This window comes from Penicillium vulpinum (genome assembly GCF_028829585.1).
Source record: "Penicillium vulpinum strain IBT 29486 chromosome Unknown utg000003l_segment0_segment0, whole genome shotgun sequence".
NCBI lineage: Eukaryota > Fungi > Ascomycota > Eurotiomycetes > Eurotiales > Aspergillaceae > Penicillium > Penicillium vulpinum.
The window spans coordinates 9,212,589-9,232,469 of NW_026643243.1; the positions used below are offsets into that span (position 1 = coordinate 9,212,589).

Genomic DNA, 19,881 nt, shown 5'->3' on the forward strand with positions numbered 1-19,881 from the left:
ACTTATGTAACGTGATACTTGAGCAAAGTGATGATGAGGAACATATAGCATTCAAATGAACAAGATTCCGCACACTCTAGTTACAGTGCAATCAACTAGTGATACGCTATTGGGTCTATGATTGACGCCACTGAAGCATCCGGCGGTAAACTGAGGATATTCATCAATGTCGTGTCTAAATCCGCTAGGATTTGACGCACCGCCTCTCCATCGAAAAGTGCAAAGTCGTACCGCATATGCGCGTTTATAGTCTCTCTGTCCTGCTCAATGCGCAGCTCAAGAGGCCTAACTGGACTCTGCTCGTCCTGTGCTTTCCAACGACCGAAGTCGGGCGACATGTCCAAGAAAATAGTAATCGAGCTGGGGAGAAGCGATTTGTAGTCTTCATGACCGAGTATCTTCTCCACGACCCCATAAGATGACCATTGAAAGTCTCTCAGCTCGTAAACCTCACGGTGAATACCTCGCAAGTATTGTTCTAGGCTCGCTGTCTCGTCAACTGTGGTGAGAGTTGGGCATCGCTGATTCAGCGGTCCAACGATATACTCAATTGATGGCAGGGGAAGACTTCTTCCCGAGAAACTGCTAGTGTAGCCGATACTAGGTGAGCCGGTGTATTTGGACAAAACCAAGGACCAGGCAGCATGGAACAGGGAAGATGAGGAGATGCGTTGCTCATATGCGAAATTGTCCAGCTCTGATTTCGAGATGCCAATCACCAAGCTCTTTCTTAACCAGTCCTGACGAGTTTCTCGCGATGGCATATTGAGTGGCTTGGGTACATTGACGCGTTTCAGATCATGCAATGATGCTAGGGACTTCTTCCAAAAGATGTCACTCTCAGACCTGCTTTGGGCTTTCATATGTCCTTGGAAATGAACAACGTCGGAGAATTGTGGCGCGGCTGGCAAGTCGCCATCATCGAGAATCACTTCAAGCTCATTGAGTAGGATTGCTACGGACCATCCATCAAACAAACTGTGGTGTATCACCCAGAATATTCTGATTGGTTTCTCAGGAGCCTCGAGGACTTTCAGATAATTCAAAGGTTTCCAAGGGAATTCAATCGGGCTGTGTATTTCATCCCACAGGGTCTTTTGTGTCGCTTCACTGGTGGAATCAAACTCCGAGTCAGACACGTGGATTTCCGTCCAGTTCAGCTTGAATTCTGGTTGAACAAGCTGGGTTTTTGCATCCAAATCAAACGTCGTTCGCAATATAGAATGTCGTTCAAACAGAGTCTCCCATGCCTTGCGCAATACAGAGCTACTTAGCTTCCCGCTTGCGTTATCAACCGTGACAGTCAAAATCAAGTTGTTCTTAACGGGACTTTGAAGGGTCTCGGTTATGAACTGGTATTGAATATCAGATATGGGCAATGAGTCCGCAGTTGCTGGATCCCTCCCGTGTTCGCTTAAGGGGGATACAATCAATTGCTTCTGTGCATCCATGGAAACCACTTTCTGAAGGATGCTGGATGCTTTGTCGAGCACAAAGATATCTCCGACTGAAATACGCAGGCCATGGAAGGTCAAAAAAGAAGCAAGCCGCACCGCCGAAAGAGAATTTCCTCCTAATTCCCAGAATGATGAATCATCGTTGATTTGGGATATTGGTGTCCCAAGGGCTTTTGAAAGTCCGTATTTCACTAGCTCTGATGTCGAGGAGTGATCAAAAAGCCCATTGTGTGTCGTTGTCTCCTCTGTTATGATCGATTTAAGAGCAGCAGTGTCGATCTTTTGGTTGGACGTGATAGGCAATCTTTCCAGGGGAAGAACTACGTCTGGGACAATAAACGAGTCGCATTTCTTTCTGAGTTCCTTCCGCAATAATTGCGGAGATATTGTCGAGGGAGTGACGAACCCTATCAACCTCGAATCATGCATGATTGCAGCAGCGGAGTGGACACCGGCGAAGCTCAGAAGGGCTGGGACAACTTCCGTCTCGAGATTGATTAGAAATCCTCGATTCTTGACCTGGAGGTCAATTCTGCCAATAAACGCAAAACCTCCTGGAATTTTCTTGGCCAGATCACCAGAACGATAGTGTCGCTGCCCCTTCCATGTAATGAACTTTTGTCGGGTCAGCACCTCATTGTTGAGGTACCCAGTTGCGAGACAAGGACCGCGGATACAGATTTCTCCATGCTCTGCCTCCTCTAGATTCTCATCGAGCAAGACAATCTCGATTCCTGGAATTACGCCGCCAATGAATATGGGGGTATCAGGGCGCATTTCCATGCTCGAGATTGCCGTCGTGCATTCGGTTGGCCCATAGCAGTTGTAAATCTTACAAGCTGGACTGGACCAGAGCTTGATGAGGTTTGCGTTGGGCGCTTCGCCTCCCATCCAAATTTCTCTGAGGTTAGGATATTGATCGGGGGAGTCCATTGTGGCAAGAATCGTCGGGGTTATGATAATGGCTTCACATCTGGTGGCCTTCTCCGTGTAGTCGTCCGAAGTGGCCATTATTATTGTTCCGCCGTTGCACATCGAATTAAAAATAATCCCTGCGCAACCTGTCGTGGATTTTAGACAAAGAAGAAAGCAAGATTGAGATAACAGACTGACCATCGAAAGCAATCGAGAATAGCAACAGAACCTTTTTCCCTGGTTTTATCACCAGAATACCATCGTAGTCCTGTATGATGAGATTCACGACACATGATTGCGGGACCATGACACCTTTTGGTTTCCCAGTCGTTCCAGACGTAAATATTATATACACCAAATCCGTGGGCTTCAGCTCTTGTCGCGCGCTGACGAGATATGGGTATTCCTCCAAGGATGGAGAAACACCTGGCGAGTCCAGGATTTCACGCCCTATGGTGATGACATTGTATCCGGGCAAGTCGATTTTGGTGGTTGCGAGTACTGTTTTCGCTGCAGTCGCTTCAAGAGCAGCTTCGACTCTGTCCCGACTCCAAGAAGCCACATCCATGGGAGCGTAGCAAGCTCCTAGCCTCAATACACCCACAACCGCGGGAAGCATTTCAAGTGACATCTTGGTCAGAATGGGGACTCGAGACCGTGGTCCAAGTCCGGCATCGTGGAGCAGGGACGCGACCCGGATGGAGGCCCGTCTCAGCTGGCCAAATGTCAAGCTTGTCTCTTTCCACTCAGCGGCAATTGCATCCGGAGACTTGATCGCCCATCGATCGATCATATCAATCAGAGCTCTTTCCATCTCTGGTTTGAGGGGAGAAATCATATTGGCCTTTGACAGCAGTTATACAAAATTACTTCGATTGCGAAGGACTTTGGCGGCGGTTGAGAGATGAGTTCACAGATACGGAATGCGATGAGGGGGAATGGCCAGACAAAGAGGCCCAAGTCCACGGCCACTTGTGTGATGCATGTCACGGGACGAGCCAGTTCGTCAAACGCATATCGGAATCAAGCTGATTTAGGCAAGGCCCGCATGATTACCTTGGTGCCTCAGGCGGGGAGTCGTGCCTCGACTGTAGACCCACCCCTAATCTTCATTGGCGTCATTGTCTCATTCTGCCAATCTTCTCTTCCTATATAATCCTATACCAGGAATTTGCTTTCTTGGTCATTGCCGTCAGTAGCAACTTGGACTACATATCACTATCAAGTTCAAAAGAGAAATATCATCCAATTCAATTTGTTTAGAATCGGGCGAAGTGGAACAGAGAACATGCCCTTGCCGGACCTGCAGATATGGAAAAGTGATATTATTCTCCAATTGCAGAATGACACAGGCAAACCCAAAGCCCTTGGCATTTTGGCTCTCCTTGCTTTTCTTTTCGCATGGCTAGTATCGATCCGATCGAAAAGAAACGATCTTCTCAACGTCCCACTCCTTACCAATGAAGACAATGATTTTGCCAATATCATGGCTGAGGGATATCGGAATGCATGTCAACCATTCTTGCTGACTAGGTACAATGACCAAATGCTTACATGTCCACAGTTCCGAGACAAGCTCTTCAAGATTCCCACCTCAAATTACCCAATGCTCATCGTGCCAACGAGCATGCTGGACGAGCTGAAATCGTTTCCAGTAAAAGCAATAAGCTTCCGACAAGAAATGTACGATCGCTACTTGGGCAAGTACACTGCCGTGGCTTCCAATAGTGATGGTATGGTCGACTCGGTGAAGAACAACTTGACAAGAGGCTTGAGTCGGATTCTGCCTCATTTGAAAGAAGAAGCAGAATACGCTGTGCAAGACTCTTTGGGTAATACAGCAAGTTGGGAAAGAGTCAATATCTATGGGGCTTCGACGAGGATGATCGCTCTGATGTCAGGGAGGGTTTTTGTTGGACTACCGCTATCCAGGAATGAAGATTGGTCGGTTCTCCCTTCTCAATCACCTGCATTGACTGGGGGCAAAGGATGTTAAGCTAACTAGTTCAGGGTGCGAAATTCAATCGGCATTACTATGAGTGCATTTTCCGGTGCCACCCAACTCTATAGATATCCATCATTCCTCTGGCCAATCGTTCGCCATTTCATACCCCAGACTATTGCCGTCAAAAAGCATCGAAGGGAGACGGAAGAGATGCTGGAGCCGCTAGTGAATAACAGACTCCGTGACATGGAGAATCCAAAGTTCGTCAAGCCTGAGGATATGCTCCAGTGGTTGATAGACAATTCGAAAGGCCGCGGTAACGATGTGCCGTTCCAAGCGAATGAGCATTTAGTCGTCAATATAGCTGCCATCCACACAACTGGAGGCCAGGTCAGTCTTCTGGCTGTTCTTTGCTATTGAATACATATGTAATTGCTAATATTTCAAAAATCAGCTTGCACAAACTCTCTTCGACCTCGCCCGATTCCCACAATATATCACACCTCTGCGTGAAGAAATAGCCAAAGTCTTCGCTCAAAATGACGCTGCTACCAAAAAGAGCCTCAATAAGCTCAGTAAGCTCGACAGCTTTATTAAAGAAGGACAAAGAATGAATCCATCCTTGCAAGTCACTGTGAATCGCAAAATTCTCCAGCCTGTTACGCTTTCCAACGGGGTCACTCTTCCTAAAGGAACGTCGGTCGCTGCTTCAGCAGCTTGTGTGAACAAAGATCCCGCCATATTTGAAAACCCAGAGGAATTTGACGGATTTCGTTATCACAATTTGAGGCAAAAAGAGGGCGATGAGGCGAAATATCAGTTTGCGACTATCGGCAGTGATGCTTTGAGTTTCGGTACATGGCACATTCTTTCACGTCTGAATTATCGGGCTAATTTGAATTTAATTTAGGACATGGTAGGCATGCATGCCCAGGCAGGTTCTTTGCCTCTGCTGAGATCAAAGTCTTGCTGTGCTATCTTCTCATGAACTATGACATCAGGCAGCCTGAAGACAGCAAAGGGCCACTGTATGTGCTTGCCGAGACTATTGCGACGCCAGATCCTACTCTAGATCTTGAGTTCAAACGCAGAGATTCTGCAATAGCCCCTAAATATACTGAATGAACAAACCGCGGGTTTCTTTTCGCTTCCATGTATAAGAGCCAGTGTTCAAAACAACGGGAAACTAGACATATCTTTTTGGTTTGCATGGTGGATTAAAATACGCCATTAGGTAATTGCTTGAACAACCCGTTTCCTATTTGCTCTCAAACCGGAAACGGTCTGAAGTCTGTAGCCACCTGCTGCTTCTTGGTATCGCTTTTGTTTTCCTCCCCAAACCAATCTCCTCTCAACCGTGCAATCGGCTCTTCCAACTCAGTGTATCTGTCACCCAGCGTCAAGATAGTTCTTCCGTTCCATCGGCCCAGTGTGGCCGCCAGTTCTTCTGGATCCCGACCGTATAACTCAACCTGCCCAAGCTGTGTGGCTGAAGAGGAGTAGACTACCGCCAGGCCAACAAACTCGGCAGTACTGACAGGAAGGCCGGCAGCGATAATTGGAGCAGCGAGGTCAGCTGGGAGAAGGGAAGTTATAGTGGCAGCGGGAGCGATGGCATTGATAGTGATGTTGTCACGGATGACCGTTGAGCGAAGAGAACGAACAAGGCCAATGAGCTGGAGTTGTCAGCTTTGCTATAAGAACAGAAAACGGCGGAAATGACTGACAGCTAGCTTGCAAGCACTATACACTGGTAGACTCTGCTCTGGAGAGTATGCCGTCGCACTCGACGTGATAACAATACTTCCTTGACACTTTCTCTTCCTGAAATGGCTCAAAGATAATTTGACGAAGTTGAATACTGCCTTCAAGTTCACTTCCACGACCGGATAAGCCGGTTCCAACAGTTCCCCATCTTCATCGAATGTGTCGGCGAAATAATCTCGGTCCTCCGAGACTCCAGCATTAGCAACTGCAATATCAATATTTCCTGCATGTAAGAACGCGCACTTGAGCTCGGCCCATTGAGAAATGTCGCATTTGCGATATTCGATGGCAGATGGAAGTGCCTCGTTGGGAGGGTTGAGGTCAAGGATTAAGACTTCAGCTCCGCGTTGGGCGAAGATCTTAACAGCTGCGAGCCCGATCCCGGAAGAGCCTCCTACGAGAGCGAAAAGATAAGATGCATGGGCTAAAGGTTCGCAAAGATATTCATACCTGTGAGGATCACCTTCTTGCCCACCAGACTGGGGATGTCTTCGAGCTTGATGTTCAGGGACGTCATAACGAACTGATACTGCGTTTTTCACCCCGGGAGGTAAGATGAGTTGAAGATTAACTGCCGGTCTCATGGGAATATATAGTGCGCGGTTGGAATAGGCTAGTGCAAAGTGCAGAGCTATACCCATTCTAGAAAGAACCGAAGGAGAGCGAAGACTCCAATGGGTTGGAGTTTTTTATCCAAGTTTCAGACTATGTTGCCTATTTTTGGATGGTCATGAATATAATGATAAAATTCTCTGCTTGCCTATTTGGTCGAGTCGTTTCCTCGGGGTCGGAATCTCACAGGGAGCGATGGCTTCCACCACATAACATGTATACTACTTTGCTTTTCCCAATCCAACGCCGAGTCGAGTAGCTCGAGATCAAAGGCATAAAGTAATTTAGCGAGAATAGTACACATTTCCACGTATGCAAAACTGTCATCGGCGTGAGTCAAGATTCCAGACCAGATAAACAAGGGGAAATATTTGGCTTACTTTCGGCCTAGACAGCCACGTGGACCTAAGGAAAAGGGTTGACTAGCTTCCTTGACATCAATACAAGCGGGATCAATCCACCGGGAGGGCTTGAAGACGTAAGGATCGTGAAAGTATCGTGAGTCGTGGGTTACGGTCCAAGCGCTTGTGTAAACCTCAGTCTGTGGAAAACTCGAACGTCAGCATAAGTTCTAAGGCATTCATCACAATGAGGGTCATAAAGTCCTAGACCTGATATGAAAGGAAAAAGAGTCTTAGCTTACCCCAGGAGGAATATACGCGCCACCAATTACCGTCCCGGGGCTCAGACGGGGAAAGCCTTGAGATCCAGGTGGATAAATGCGCAGACCTTCTGAGATGACGGCTTGGAGGTACTGTAGCTGCTGTGCAGCTGTGGCGTTGATATCAGATAGACAGTCGAATCGGGATCGAATCTCTTGGCAGAGCTCTGCGTAGACGGACGGGTTTTTGAGAAGGTGATAGGTCGTAGCAGACAGGAAAGTCGCGACCGTCTCTCCACCGGCGATGCTGGAAATTAGGTCAAATTTATGCGCCAATCTTGGGATGCGAGAGTTCAGGGAAGGGTGCTTGCTCACATTAAAGTAGATGAATGCGCAGTCAATTCTTCCTTTCCAATCTCGCCGCTTTCTACCTTTCCAACAAGGTGGGTCAGAAAATCCTTTCGAGATGACTGACTCGCAAGTCTCCTTCGACACCAGTTAGAAATATTTTTTTTTTGACGAGAAAAGAAAATGTGAAGACAAACCGGTCGACTTTGTCTCGACTGAACTGCGAATGCTGATCTCGGACCGAGAAAGTAAGTTTGGGGAGTAGAAACGCTCCAATGTAGTAAAAGATGGGATAGCGGCGAAGATTGTCAATCAGCGTGATAAAAAAGAGATGGGACGTTATCATCTCACTCCAATGATGAGGTTTGCCTAAGACTGTTAGCTGTTCCAATATTATATTCAGCAATTATAATCCAGACTTGCCATTTTGGATGCAATGAAAGGTTTCCCCGAATGCCATCTCACCCAATATATCAAATGCTAGCATCTCAAACCACTTGGTCATATTTAATCCCTTTTCTTGGGTACCGTCCGCTCTTAACTTGTCGATAAACTGGTCTATGCAGCTTTGCACAATCGACTCCTGCTCCATAATAGCCTTGGTCGAGAAAGCAGCGGTCAAACATTTTCGCATACGGGAATGAACCTGCGGATTGCGCTCCGATCCAATACACAGTGAATCGAAACCAGATCCGTAGATATTGTAAAACTCGCTTTTCACCATCGTGGCTTTCCCCGCAATTGGGTGTCCGTAAATAGCTTTCCAAGATTCGACCGAGGCAAAGGAGAGTTCGTTAGGGGAGATACGAACTATGTCACCTGTATGTTGAGGCCTGTTAGATTACTTTTTGTGCCTGGATTCTCTTGGGGTTTTGGTCTTGGGTTTCTACCATATCTTTTGTGTGCTTTGTCAATGGCAACGTGGAATCGTCCCCCCGTTGAGTGTAGCACTCGCCATAGCTGATTTGATCCTTAGCCACGACCCAACCCAGCACCACTGGAGAAGGCTTATAGGCATACCAGAGATGAACGTCCAAGCAACGGACCAGGAAACTTGGCGAGTGGGTGGAGATATACATTATAGAAGGCCAATGAAGCAGAACAGATTGCCTAGTCAGCGTCAGAACTCGCCATTCTCATCTTTGATTCCCTTTAGAATTGCTGAGGTTGGCCTACTATGACAATGAGAATGGAACTGATGAGTCTCGTGCTGAGACTTTGTGAGAAGTGCGGAGTCTGCGATGTTTCGTGCAATGACATAGCGAATACTCGAGCGAAGATGAACAAAAGCAGTCTTCACTGACCTTGAAACTGATATATTTGCAGATATGGATCGAGGCAGAGAACTAAACATCCAGATTGGGGAACGTTCGGCCACACCCAGATAGGCAACTCCGAAGAAAGTGTTAAAGTCTTTTGCTTTTCACATTCTGATGGAGCGGGAAGGTTTTAGCATTTTGCTTGTCTTATAATACATTAACGCAAATAGAATCATCATATAAAGTAAAATGGCCATTGAGCCGTTCCCATTCTGGCTCTACAATCTGGGTCTAGCCAACGATGAGGCACACACAACCACTTCCAGGTCTTATGGGGTTCGCGGTGGAGTGGATTCTGAAGTAGAGGATTTTATTGTCCTTCAGACTGTATCCATAGATCATGTATCAGGTGAACCATTAAACCGTGTAGTCACATCCGCCAGTTGTCTATTATAGGATGGCTTCATAGAACTTGGGAGACTATATATTCAGAAGCTTTTAGGACGCCTCTAATTGCCTGTGTATAATTTCTACCGGATCCACTACTACAATATATATTTTTGTTTCATTGTACCTAGATGAGATTGGCAGTTGACCGCAAAGGTCGCTTCACCCACAATCCCCAGCCAGTCTATATTTAGCAGCTATGTGCCGCTGATCTCCAGAGGCTCATTTTAATTATTTCTGCCTTTCAAAAGGTCACATTCGCGCCTTGAAAGAGCCAGCGACTCTTCCGACCCAGTACCCACGTGTATTTCCTCAGACCAAGCGAAGCTCATTCCCGCATTCCCTCACAGCCCTTCTCCTGCGGAGCAACAGTTGTGCGGACTCGTCTGGAGTTATAGCTGCACCGAATATTTTGTTTGTCGGCCTTCCGGCTTTTTCATCAAGTAATTTGATATCAAAAGTCTCAATTATACGAGAGAAAATAGCCTTCAGCTCATAACTGGCGAAGAATCTGCCTGGACAACCTTGGCGACCATGACCAAAGTGCAAGGCCTTTGGAGTAATTGTTGTGAATTGGAATTTGTGCATATCATCCTTGCTTCTGGACCGCAAATCAGCGAAACGGAAGCCACGAAACTCGTTTGCCGACTCCCAGATGTCATCATCCAAGGATACAAGAGCTGCAGGGGTGAGAATGTAAGTTCCAGGAGTGAACTTTACTCCATTGCTGAGTGTGAACTCCGTCAATACCAGCCGACTGTATGTCACTATACGTAATGTCAGTGGGCCGTTATAAATATCAAGATTCTACTCCCATGGAGACCTTTTGATTTGAACGTACTCAAACTTGGGGGGTTCAGCCGCTGTGACTCTTTCATAAAGCTATCCATCCTGATCATCTTGTTGTAGTCGAATTTGGACGGGATGCCTTTACAGGCCTTCTGTATGGCATATTGCTCTTCCCGCAGAGGCTCAACATACTCTGGTCGTGCGGCGAGATCATAGAGAAAGTGCGTCATAGCGAGAGTAGATGTATGCAATGCTGAGAAACAGACAAGTAAATGCAATTTCGCCAGCTCCGCAAAACTCCTAGGGTGCTTCTCTTTCGCGTTGTTATCCATGAGCCACTGAATCATGTCATTTGGTTTCTTGAAGTTGGGGTTCGATGCTGCATCCCTTTGACGCTGCTCCATAATCGGAACGAGCAGACGCTTGGCTGTGGCTTGGTGCCTCCACACCTTGCGAATCTCTGGCACCAGAAACCTGGCTGCAAATGGACGCATGAAGTGGCTATACTTATACAAGGCATTGCTCGCAATATAGATATCCATCATGAAGTTGCTGGAGATGTGTAGCCATTCTTCGTTGCGGTTAAGCTCCGGGCCCACGAATACACGTCCGGTCATGAGGGAGACGATGCGCAATATTCTTGGCTGGATGGTGACGGGAGTCCAGTCTAAAACATATTAGGACAAGCCCATGTGCTTTTTCGCTACTCAAAGAACTCACCTTTGCATTCAGGGAGTTCGGTGCTGAGAGCATGGTCAATCTCATCTGCAACCTCTGATAGCAAGCTTCCTGTCAAAAACGACGATCACGTTAACCTAGAAACATAATACATGGTGTCGCAGCCAGTCGCTCTTACCAAAATTCTGGGTTAGGTCTTTCAGAATTGTGTGCGCTTCCAACGGGTCTCCTAGCTTGACCCATTCGTAGTCGCCCACCATACGCTAGAGTCAACTGGTCAGTCTTTATTCTGTCCCTTGCACTAGACTATCCAACCTTTCGCGTTCCTTCATAGAAATCTATAGTTCCAGGTGGAAGAGAGCTTAATTCCTCTAGAAAGTCTGGCGACACGATAGTGGTAAACCCATGGAGGCTCCAGATCTGATATATGCCGTGTTTGAACTCCTTGTATCCACGTTGGAGCAACCCTTTGGCATCTGCAACGTATGCCTTGAGCGCGGCATCATACTCATTCCCCTTGAGATTGAGAATAGGCACGTCAATTCGCTGTCGTTTGAGCTTCTGGGCGCGTAAGTAATTGTCGGACCAAAAACGGACGAAGATAGTGGCCGCTAAGGAGATCAGGATCCAGGCGACGGTACCAAAGCTTCGAGGGCCCGTGAATATTTCGAGAAAAACCATGATAGAGGATCAAAAAAGAAATCATAAGGCTGGGGAGAAGGAAAAAAAGGAGTCTCAAATCAGCACGGGTAGCTGGTGTACTTAAAGGAAATATTTTGTAGGCGCATCTTCTCGGGATTTGCGTATTTGGCAATTGCATGAGAGATTTCCACCCCACTGTATTACACAAAATCGACATAGAGCGGGACCGACTCTAGAGTATGGGTGGGTTGCATTGAAACCACTGTCTCCATGACTATATTTTGTTTCATTTTCCACGGATATAAATTATGGCATCCCATTCGATATGTTGTAAAAGGTGAGGCCTCGGATTTGCTAACCGTGTTTATCCGCGCTGATATAAGTCTCTGGGATACGATTTACTCTCAAACCATTCTACTACTCTTATGACTTTGATTACCTGACAAGTTTGAATTAAACGAATAATAATTTCCCAAGGGCACTGAGTCAATAGTACTTCTTAAAGGACGGGCTCATCTGAGACAGAATGGTATCTGAGTGTCGTCTGGCTCCACCTCTCATTTCCGCTCATCTGATACTCCAACCCCTTGGCATAGGTCTGGACCTCCCACTCATCCGGCAACTCATTGACTAGCACCGCATGGTTTGTCTCCCAACCCTTACACATAAGCAAAAGCACCTTCTTCACTGCCTCATAGGGTAAATCAGTCTCCTGATTCAGAACCTGCACAGCGGAGCATATGGCGGCTCCTTCTACATGGCCCGTTTTTGATGCTCGGAGCTCTTTGTCCCAGCTGTAAACATCGTTCATGATAGAAAGATGCTTGGCGCAGTTCTGCTCGACTCCTTTCACAGAGTCAAGCTGTGCTGGGGTGAGGTGAAGGTCCATCGAGAAGCGCATCAACGCACACAGAAGACTAAATATGAACATGATTAATATTTCTTCTCCACGGCCCACAAAAAGAAGTTGAGTGGGATAATACATACGCTTTCCCAACATCTCTCTCTCTGTACTCCAAGTAAGGCCCAAGCCCTTGAATATTCAACCTTAGCTTGTCGGTCTGTGCCCTCATAAATGTAAACACCGGCTCCAAGATCTCATCCGCAAGTGATTTGTCATATGCCCTCATACTTTTCCACAGGTCATACGTGATCCACTCCACGGGGACGTCTCGATTGGGCAGAACCTCTCCTCTGGAAATAGGGATGAGGTTCTCATTGTACTTCGCGCCTTCCTCCAAGCTCATATCCTCAAGAATATCTATCAGATATCAATTTTATTGTTCAAAAGTCCTCAAAATCATGCAAATAGGGAGATTCATACCATCGATCAAGAACAACAGCGTCAACAAACGACAGGCGAAGTGAATTCTATCATCCTTTGCAGTTGGAAAATAGAAGCAAGTGACAGTAGAGAAGCCTGCTGCCACAAACCTTTTCCTTGCCTTCTCGTTTTCAAAAGGCCAGTGCTGAAGAAAATAATCATTGACCTCAGCTGATACCTCTTCGACGCGTGGATGACATTTGGGTATGAACTCAGACGATATTTCATGGAGGGCTTTAGGTGGTGGTGACAAAGCAGGAGATGATGTCTCAAGACCAAAGAAGTAGAGAAGCGAATACAGAGCTTTAACGGGGGTCAATATCGGTGCCATAGTTGAAAATTCTGGTCTCAGAGTTCCGATTTCAAATAGAATGTTCAATTTGGGGCCAATGCATACATAGAAGAAGCCATATGGGAGACTTTATTTCCCTCGAGCTTAGTCTAAACCTGGGCCCTGTAAGTAGATTCGGTCTTTTCCGGAAGCGTGTCAACCGACTTTTATTCCATGGATCTGGTCCAAGACTTTGCGTCCGAATAGCGAAAACTCACCTGGACACGATATATACTGGGTTCTTTCTCCATCCGTGGACCAGTGGACTTGATATGCTACCTAGCAACTCTAAATCAAGTTTCACGTTGATTTCCAGCATTAATCAAATGTGGCCATCTATATCAGTTCCTTGGCTTTTATGAGGCTCCTGAACGGTGATAACTACAAAGCCCCAGGTAGAATTGCAAGTCGGGACTTCCTAATACGGAGTATCCACAGGTTAACATAGATCTTGCAATCAGTGTATACTTTGACTGAAAAGTGTTATATTGCCAGTTACAGTTTGAATTTAACTGTGCTTCATTTGTCTTATTGCTACTGATAGTAGAACTAATACTCGAGAGGAATGCTCTGAATATCCCATCTATCAATCCTGTTCACCTCAAGATCTCCCTTTTAAGTGTACTACCTTGGGTCAAACCTTGTCTCCTTTAGGCTTTGGCCTTACCATAAGCTTAGGCTTTTTCCATAGCGTATGCATCTCTGATGCCTCTTGCCAATTCAAAGTATCATCCATCAGCTCAAGATCATATTTGAAATATAGTTTCGCCAAAATCGTGCGCAGTTCCATCCATCCAAGACTGTTTTAATCTTAGCCACTACTTCTATCTCTCAAAGAGCGATAAGATGCAAGTAGAGCGAGAATGATGACTTACCTTCGTCCCAGACACGCTCTTGCACCATATGAAAAAGGTTGCGAGGCCTCCAAGTTATCCAGCTTATTCGGACCGATCCACCGCTCAGGTTTGAAATCCCAGGGGGAGGTAAAGTTGTCCGAGGACATGCACGTCGCGAAGGGATTGGTTGAGACGACGGTCTATCACATGCTCAATATGCCAGATCTTGAACCGATCGAGTCCAGTAAGAAGGAGCACTTACTCCAGCCGGCAAGAAATGCCCATCAACTGTATCTCCTCCCTCTGGAACAACCCGCGGGAGCGCAAAAGGCAAAGGCGGATAGATCCTCATGCCCTCCACCAAGACAGCATTCAGATATTCCATCGACTGCGTCGATGCTGCCGTAATTTGGTCGTAATCTTTGAATGTCGAGCGAATCTCGCTTTTCAGTTTCTTCAGAACTTTAGGGTTTCGTTGGAGATAATAGGTGACACAGGCCAATGCCGTAGCTGTTGTCTCGCTTCCCGCAATCACAAAGTCAGACGCATGTGCTGCGATCTGTATTTCCGATATCTCGTCTGTTTTACGGGCATCGAGGATTCTTGTGATGAAATCCGGTCGATCGGTCTTTTTATTCACTCGCCTTTCATAGTCTCAGTAAGGTATAATATTAGCTGGGGGGCCGACTCACTTTTTTATCAATTCAATAGTGTAGGCCTCGTGCCTTCTGGTATCTGCGATCAGTTTGTTAAGAAGACTGGGGAATAACTTGATGAAGATGGCTGCCAGATAAGGAAATCGCTTGAAGCAATCAGCGAGAGCCCCCATTCTCATGCTTTTCACCACAATAGACACCCAGAAATGCTCAGTCCCGGAAGCGACACCTTGAAATACCTGACCAAAAGCTAAGTTGCCAATGATGTCAAAAGTGGTGAGGTTTAACCAAAGAACTAAATCAACTCCGTTATCTCCCTTTTCACCAATCTTCTCAATGAAAAGATCCACCACCTCGGACACCAAGTACTCTTGTTCTCTCAGCGACCGGTCCGAAAAGGCATTGGACAAATATTTACGCATCACCGCGTGTTTTGCTGGATCGCGCTCGCTAACAATTGAATGGGCCTCCGCCGCAAAGCTTCCCCCATCGTAGAAGTCGCTTTTGATAAATGGTTGATGGTCTTTACGCTGACCATAGATATCTCGCCACGAGGTGGATGTGTTGAATGAAAGCTCATTTGGGGTTACGCGTACTACGGGACCTTTGAGGTGGTTAGTATAAATCCCGCCTCAAACAGAAGTGCGTGGACTTGCCATACTTCTCGTGCAGCCTGAGCATCTCATATGGCTGACGGCCACCCATGAATCGACGAGAGTAGGAAATCTATCTTTTTTTAGGGCCTCTCCACTCATTTCGAGCAATGTTATTGAATCTTACATTGCTGAACGCGGCTGTTGGGGGACCGGGAAACTTGGACAATGGATGGCGTTTGATTTTGATCCATATTGCCACAACCCAAGCCACGAGGGCCTTTCACAAAGTTCACATGTTAGCGTATTTATCTCAGGATCTATGAGTAACTCTACTTACGATAGAAAGTATCTTCAGGGCAGAAGTACCAGTGAGGTCAGCCAGTACTGCCATTATCGCCGTCTTGTAAGACTTTGTAAGAGATATAATGGATAATACGCAGAAGGAGAAAGCAAATATGTTCAACGTATTTTGTTCATCTTAACACCTGATGTTACTCTAAATGCGTTAGAGCCCGAACAATTGAGTTGTCAGATTCCGAATGAGGAGTTCCCCGAGAATCCGATCGCAGACCCCTTGTCTTCCCCTGTATCCATTACTCTTCGATTTTTGTCGAGTAACTAACTCCTTCGTTTAAATAAAACTTCCTGGTTTGGATCAGGCTTAAAGGCCACATCGTAGGTGATCGGCTTGGGTCGTCCTTTGCCGTCCGGAAGCGCAAAATCAAATGATCTGATCAAATGCGCAAGCACAATTTTTACCTCATTGTTCGCAAAAAATCTCCCAGGGCAACTATGTATATAGTGATGGATTAGTGACCACAATTGTGAGCGATTGTGCAAGTCTTACGCGTGAGATCCATATCCAAACAACAGCATATTCGTTCCCGTTGAGACAAACTGCATATATTCAGTTCACCGCGCTCAATAATGACCAGTTGGACATGGAGAAATATACCTGATACTTATCCCCGCATCCCGGTTCCTGTCTCATCCGATAAAACCGAAGCCCGTCATATTTTTCTGGAGTATCCCAATGTTCAGAATCCATGGCAATCTGACTTGATGCCGCCGCCAGGTACGTCCCGGAAGGAATATGCAAGCCATTGGAAAGCTCCAGCGAAGATGTTGCTTTTCGATTGAAAGTCATGATCCCCGGTGGGTTATGTCTCTGCGTCTCAGACATAATGCTATCCATCTTTTTCAATTTGAGTAAAGCAGCCTTAGAAAATTGCCCCCCGGTCGTATTTAATACCTCTTCCAACTCGTCTCGCAGAAGCTGCAGGTATTCGGGATGGGCCGCAAGGTCAAAGCATACGTTTGTCAGGAGCTTGGCCGTAGTGTGAATTGCGAGAAAGCTGACTTGAAGCTGTTGCATCGCTTGATACTTCACATCATGGCGCTTCAATGATGGAGAATTATTCATGTTCCAATCCATCATGTTGGGGGCGCCATTTTGCTTGCCCTTTAACCTCTCGTGGACCAACGGTGTGACTAGTCTGGTGAGAGTTGCGAGTTCTCGCTGGACGGCACGGTACTCGGGGACAAACCTGTAGATGAACGGCCTCAATATAGGATGCCAGGCACGGATTTTGTTGGCAGCGTTGAAGGAATCCAAGGTGTAGCCAACGGTGCAGTCCTGATACTCTTCATTTCGACCCAGCTCTGGACCCACAAAGACTCGCCCAGAAAGTAATGCAATGATAGAAAGCATTATGGGCTGGACTTTCAATGAAGTCCAAGCTTCAATCTTGAAATGTTAGCTCTGGGTTTGGTGGGATTTTGCTCAGCTGCTGACCTTTGCATTCCGGAATTCTTGCAGACAGCGCATAAACGGCTTCTTCATCCATTGTTTGGATTATGTTTGCTTCGAACAATTAGCTGGTAACTAAATTGTCGACAAGATCATCCATGGTACTGACCCACGTTTCTTGCAAGATCGTCCGAGATACTTTTGAGGACTGTCGCATCATGAGTCCCAACGTATGTCGAAGGACCCAAAAATTGCTACATCTGACATTAGAACAGCCCACAGGTCTTGGCTTCAGCCATCAATACACCCACATCACTCAGCGATTTGGCCAGACTAATCTTATTTTCCGGCAATGATTTGAGCTCATCCAGAAACTTCACAGGCAGTACCCATTGCTCCCCATGGGGACAACAGAGCTTGAACACATTGTACTTCGACTGTGGTGGGAATTAGCCATGCGGAAGCAAGCCAGTCAGCGAAAACGACCTGCCTTTTGATACCCTTCCTTCAAAAGTTCCAGTAGAGGGGGTCGCTTTTCGTTTCGGTTAGGTATGTGTGCTATCAGTGGCACACTGTCGTTCTTTCTTGGTAATAGCAGGTAAACTGATAATAGCAGTGCCAGGACGATGATCCCAATGAGTGGCTGATCTTTCAGATCCAAAATCTGCCATAGGGTGATAGTGAGGTTGCTCATGTTGATTGGAGCGACAGCCAACAACACTGTTCATAGGCTGCAATGTGGTTGTACGCTACAATGGACTACCACATGTATTGTATTCCGGCGGCAGAGCCTTCGCAAACAAATTTCCCAGCTGTGAACTGCCCCCAAAATGGCATAAATGAAACATTCTATTGTGGCTAGAACGTTTTTGGCAAGACTAGAAAAATCAGCACTGATACTGTAAGCTTTGGGCAGCTCCGAATTGGGGGAACTCCTCTTTGCACAATGTCGCTGGTGCATCGCGCAACGGGATGGACCTAAACGGTCGATCCCGATCTCGATTTGGCTAGTGTTCATTATACACTGCACATTGAGTCTATTCGTTGTGGCAAAAATCTGGAAGTTTCCATGACTATTTGTTTGAATAGTTCCGAACGCGAACGTTATCATAGTCAAGTGATACTGCCGTTTTCCGCAAATACGTGAGGCACTGATTTAACTAAATAAAATGAATGATAGAATGCTCAGCTCGATGGACGCAGAGAAAATCTTCTGACAGTGCTCACAGAGCTTATAAAACTATCGCATTGTGTTATTTCGGCTTTCATTCAAACATTCCTTCTCAGAAACATCACTGTCGCCGTCCCATTTGGCAAGTACTGCGTTTCAAACAGTAAGCTCTCCGGCCTTTTTTGCCCCTCTTTAAATTTCATATCATAATTCTGTAATAGGTATGCCATAATCGCCTTGATTTCGTTGGCGGCAAAAAACCGACCAGGACAGGCATGACGACCATAGCCAAAAGACATTGAATTGTGGTTGCTTGCAGCGTACTGGGCCTTGCCATTCTGCTCCGGATTCTGGCGCAGTTTCTCGAATCGAAAGCCATCAAACCTAGTGGGATTGTCATAGATCTTGGGATCCATGGAAATAGCCTGTGTAGGAACTCCAATTGTTGTGTTGGCAGGAATTACAAACCCATCCGATAGTTTGTAGTCTTCGGTAACGACACGCTCGAAAGTAACTAAAGGAGCGATGCTTTGTCAGTATGCCATCCAGAGTTAAACAGTCCAGTCAGCCAGCGCTGAAAGGATTCACGACTCACTTAGAAGGAGTGGGTTAAAACGCTGACTCTCCTTCATGATGGAGTCCATTTTAGGCATTTGCAAGAAGCCCTTCTTTCCTATAGCCCCGTCTTCCAGGACACTGTTGATCTCGTCTCGTAGCGGCTTTATATACTCTGGCATAGCGCAAAGGTCGTAGATCAACTGAGACGGCGCAGCTGCGCTAGTGTGAATAGCAGCAAAACTGACTTTCAGAAGAATACTTGCCAGGAACTTGTGATCCTTTTCGTCGCCTTTAGCCTGGTCGGCCATCCAATACAGCAAATCCAATGCTTTCTCGCCCAATCTCTCCCTCTCTTCTAGAAGGGGTATTGCGGCTTTTTCGGCCATTCGATAATGCTCATGGATCGACATGATCTCGGGAATGAAGTATTTGGCTATAGGCTTCAGAAATTCAGGATATTTCTTGATTTTCTGAGCTCCGTGAAATCCATCAATAGCAAATGCGATGGAAGCATCAATCCACTCTTTGTTGCGACTAAGAGCCGGTCCCCCAAACATGCGGCTCGAGACCCTGGCAACAATTCGTGTCATACAGTCAACGACGTTGACCTCGGTCCAGTCTATCGTTCTCAGGTTAGGAACCTGTCAAGTTTCTTGGACGGATACTAACCATCACAAGCAGGGAATTCAGATTCGAAAGATTCCTTGATCTCTTGTTGGATCTCGGGCATGACAGCTGGAAGATTGCTGTTCAATTGGTGTTTCACGACTCGAGGGTGCAACGTCGACCGGCTCCCCATGGTGGTATATTTTCCTTCAAACATCTATAGAAACCATTAGTGTCTAAATACGGATAGAATGGAAATATTACCTCTTGGAAAGTAGCCACAAAATCAACCTTGTCGATTGGAGCTGTTTTGAGATCTTCTAAGTACTTGACTGGTATCATGAGACGTTCGCCTAAGACACTGGGAACATAAAAAATGTTGCCCGCCCACTAAAATATGTTAGAGCACTGCTACTGAAGTGATATCCCCATGTACCTTTTCATAGCCTTCTTCAAGCATTGACTTTCCATCGTGTATAAAACGAATGCGGTTTTTCTGGATGCTCTGGCGATCATCACCGCCGACGATTGGAACTCCGGGAACAAGACGCTGTCTTTTCACCACCCATCGCTTAATGAGAAACCGTATGAAT

At 46.4% G+C, this 19,881-nt stretch overlaps 9 protein-coding genes across 9 annotated transcripts; 1 reads left to right on the forward strand and 8 right to left on the reverse strand.

Moving 5' to 3' along the window:
* Positions 1-95: 95 nt before the first annotated feature.
* Positions 96-3,210, reverse strand: N7479_008529 (nonribosomal peptide synthetase 11; the record flags this gene model as incomplete). The annotated part of the gene is made up of 2 exons (XM_057256223.1): positions 96-2,509; positions 2,571-3,210. The coding sequence occupies 2 exons, from the start codon at positions 3,208-3,210 to the stop codon at positions 96-98; spliced, it is 3,054 nt and encodes a 1,017-aa protein (XP_057110085.1).
* Positions 3,211-3,660: 450 nt separating this feature from the next.
* Positions 3,661-5,442, forward strand: N7479_008530 (cytochrome P450; the record flags this gene model as incomplete). Its single annotated transcript, XM_057256224.1, has 4 exons — positions 3,661-4,316; positions 4,383-4,707; positions 4,772-5,171; positions 5,228-5,442. The coding sequence occupies 4 exons, from the start codon at positions 3,661-3,663 to the stop codon at positions 5,440-5,442; spliced, it is 1,596 nt and encodes a 531-aa protein (XP_057110086.1).
* A 143-nt stretch (positions 5,443-5,585) lies between these two features.
* N7479_008531 (short chain dehydrogenase reductase) lies at positions 5,586-6,601 on the reverse strand (the record flags this gene model as incomplete). The annotated part of the gene is made up of 3 exons (XM_057256225.1): positions 5,586-5,993; positions 6,045-6,478; positions 6,535-6,601. The coding sequence occupies 3 exons, from the start codon at positions 6,599-6,601 to the stop codon at positions 5,586-5,588; spliced, it is 909 nt and encodes a 302-aa protein (XP_057110087.1).
* A 471-nt stretch (positions 6,602-7,072) lies between these two features.
* N7479_008532 (cytochrome P450) lies at positions 7,073-8,477 on the reverse strand (the record flags this gene model as incomplete). The annotated part of the gene is made up of 5 exons (XM_057256226.1): positions 7,073-7,237; positions 7,340-7,604; positions 7,673-7,783; positions 7,843-8,020; positions 8,111-8,477. Coding segments are annotated over 5 exons (1,086 nt in total), but the record flags the coding sequence as incomplete, so codon positions are not given.
* Positions 8,478-9,663: 1,186 nt separating this feature from the next.
* N7479_008533 (cytochrome P450) lies at positions 9,664-11,499 on the reverse strand (the record flags this gene model as incomplete). Its single annotated transcript, XM_057256227.1, has 5 exons — positions 9,664-10,118; positions 10,193-10,807; positions 10,861-10,929; positions 10,997-11,081; positions 11,134-11,499. The coding sequence occupies 5 exons, from the start codon at positions 11,497-11,499 to the stop codon at positions 9,664-9,666; spliced, it is 1,590 nt and encodes a 529-aa protein (XP_057110089.1).
* A 460-nt stretch (positions 11,500-11,959) lies between these two features.
* On the reverse strand, positions 11,960-13,115 carry N7479_008534 (Aristolochene synthase in complex with 12-13 Difluorofarnesyl diphosphate; the record flags this gene model as incomplete). The annotated part of the gene is made up of 3 exons (XM_057256228.1): positions 11,960-12,377; positions 12,448-12,721; positions 12,785-13,115. The coding sequence occupies 3 exons, from the start codon at positions 13,113-13,115 to the stop codon at positions 11,960-11,962; spliced, it is 1,023 nt and encodes a 340-aa protein (XP_057110090.1).
* A 634-nt stretch (positions 13,116-13,749) lies between these two features.
* Positions 13,750-15,594, reverse strand: N7479_008535 (cytochrome P450; the record flags this gene model as incomplete). The annotated part of the gene is made up of 7 exons (XM_057256229.1): positions 13,750-13,915; positions 13,991-14,151; positions 14,214-14,595; positions 14,644-15,211; positions 15,246-15,333; positions 15,388-15,480; positions 15,541-15,594. The coding sequence occupies 7 exons, from the start codon at positions 15,592-15,594 to the stop codon at positions 13,750-13,752; spliced, it is 1,512 nt and encodes a 503-aa protein (XP_057110091.1).
* A 227-nt stretch (positions 15,595-15,821) lies between these two features.
* Positions 15,822-17,050, reverse strand: N7479_008536 (cytochrome P450; the record flags this gene model as incomplete). The annotated part of the gene is made up of 4 exons (XM_057256230.1): positions 15,822-15,993; positions 16,051-16,100; positions 16,159-16,943; positions 16,999-17,050. 4 exons carry the CDS (start codon positions 17,048-17,050, stop codon positions 15,822-15,824), a joined length of 1,059 nt encoding a protein of 352 aa, XP_057110092.1.
* A 1,172-nt stretch (positions 17,051-18,222) lies between these two features.
* N7479_008537 (cytochrome P450) lies at positions 18,223-19,748 on the reverse strand (the record flags this gene model as incomplete). Its single annotated transcript, XM_057256231.1, has 5 exons — positions 18,223-18,638; positions 18,720-19,301; positions 19,352-19,505; positions 19,553-19,678; positions 19,725-19,748. 5 exons carry the CDS (start codon positions 19,746-19,748, stop codon positions 18,223-18,225), a joined length of 1,302 nt encoding a protein of 433 aa, XP_057110093.1.
* Positions 19,749-19,881: the final 133 nt, after the last annotated feature.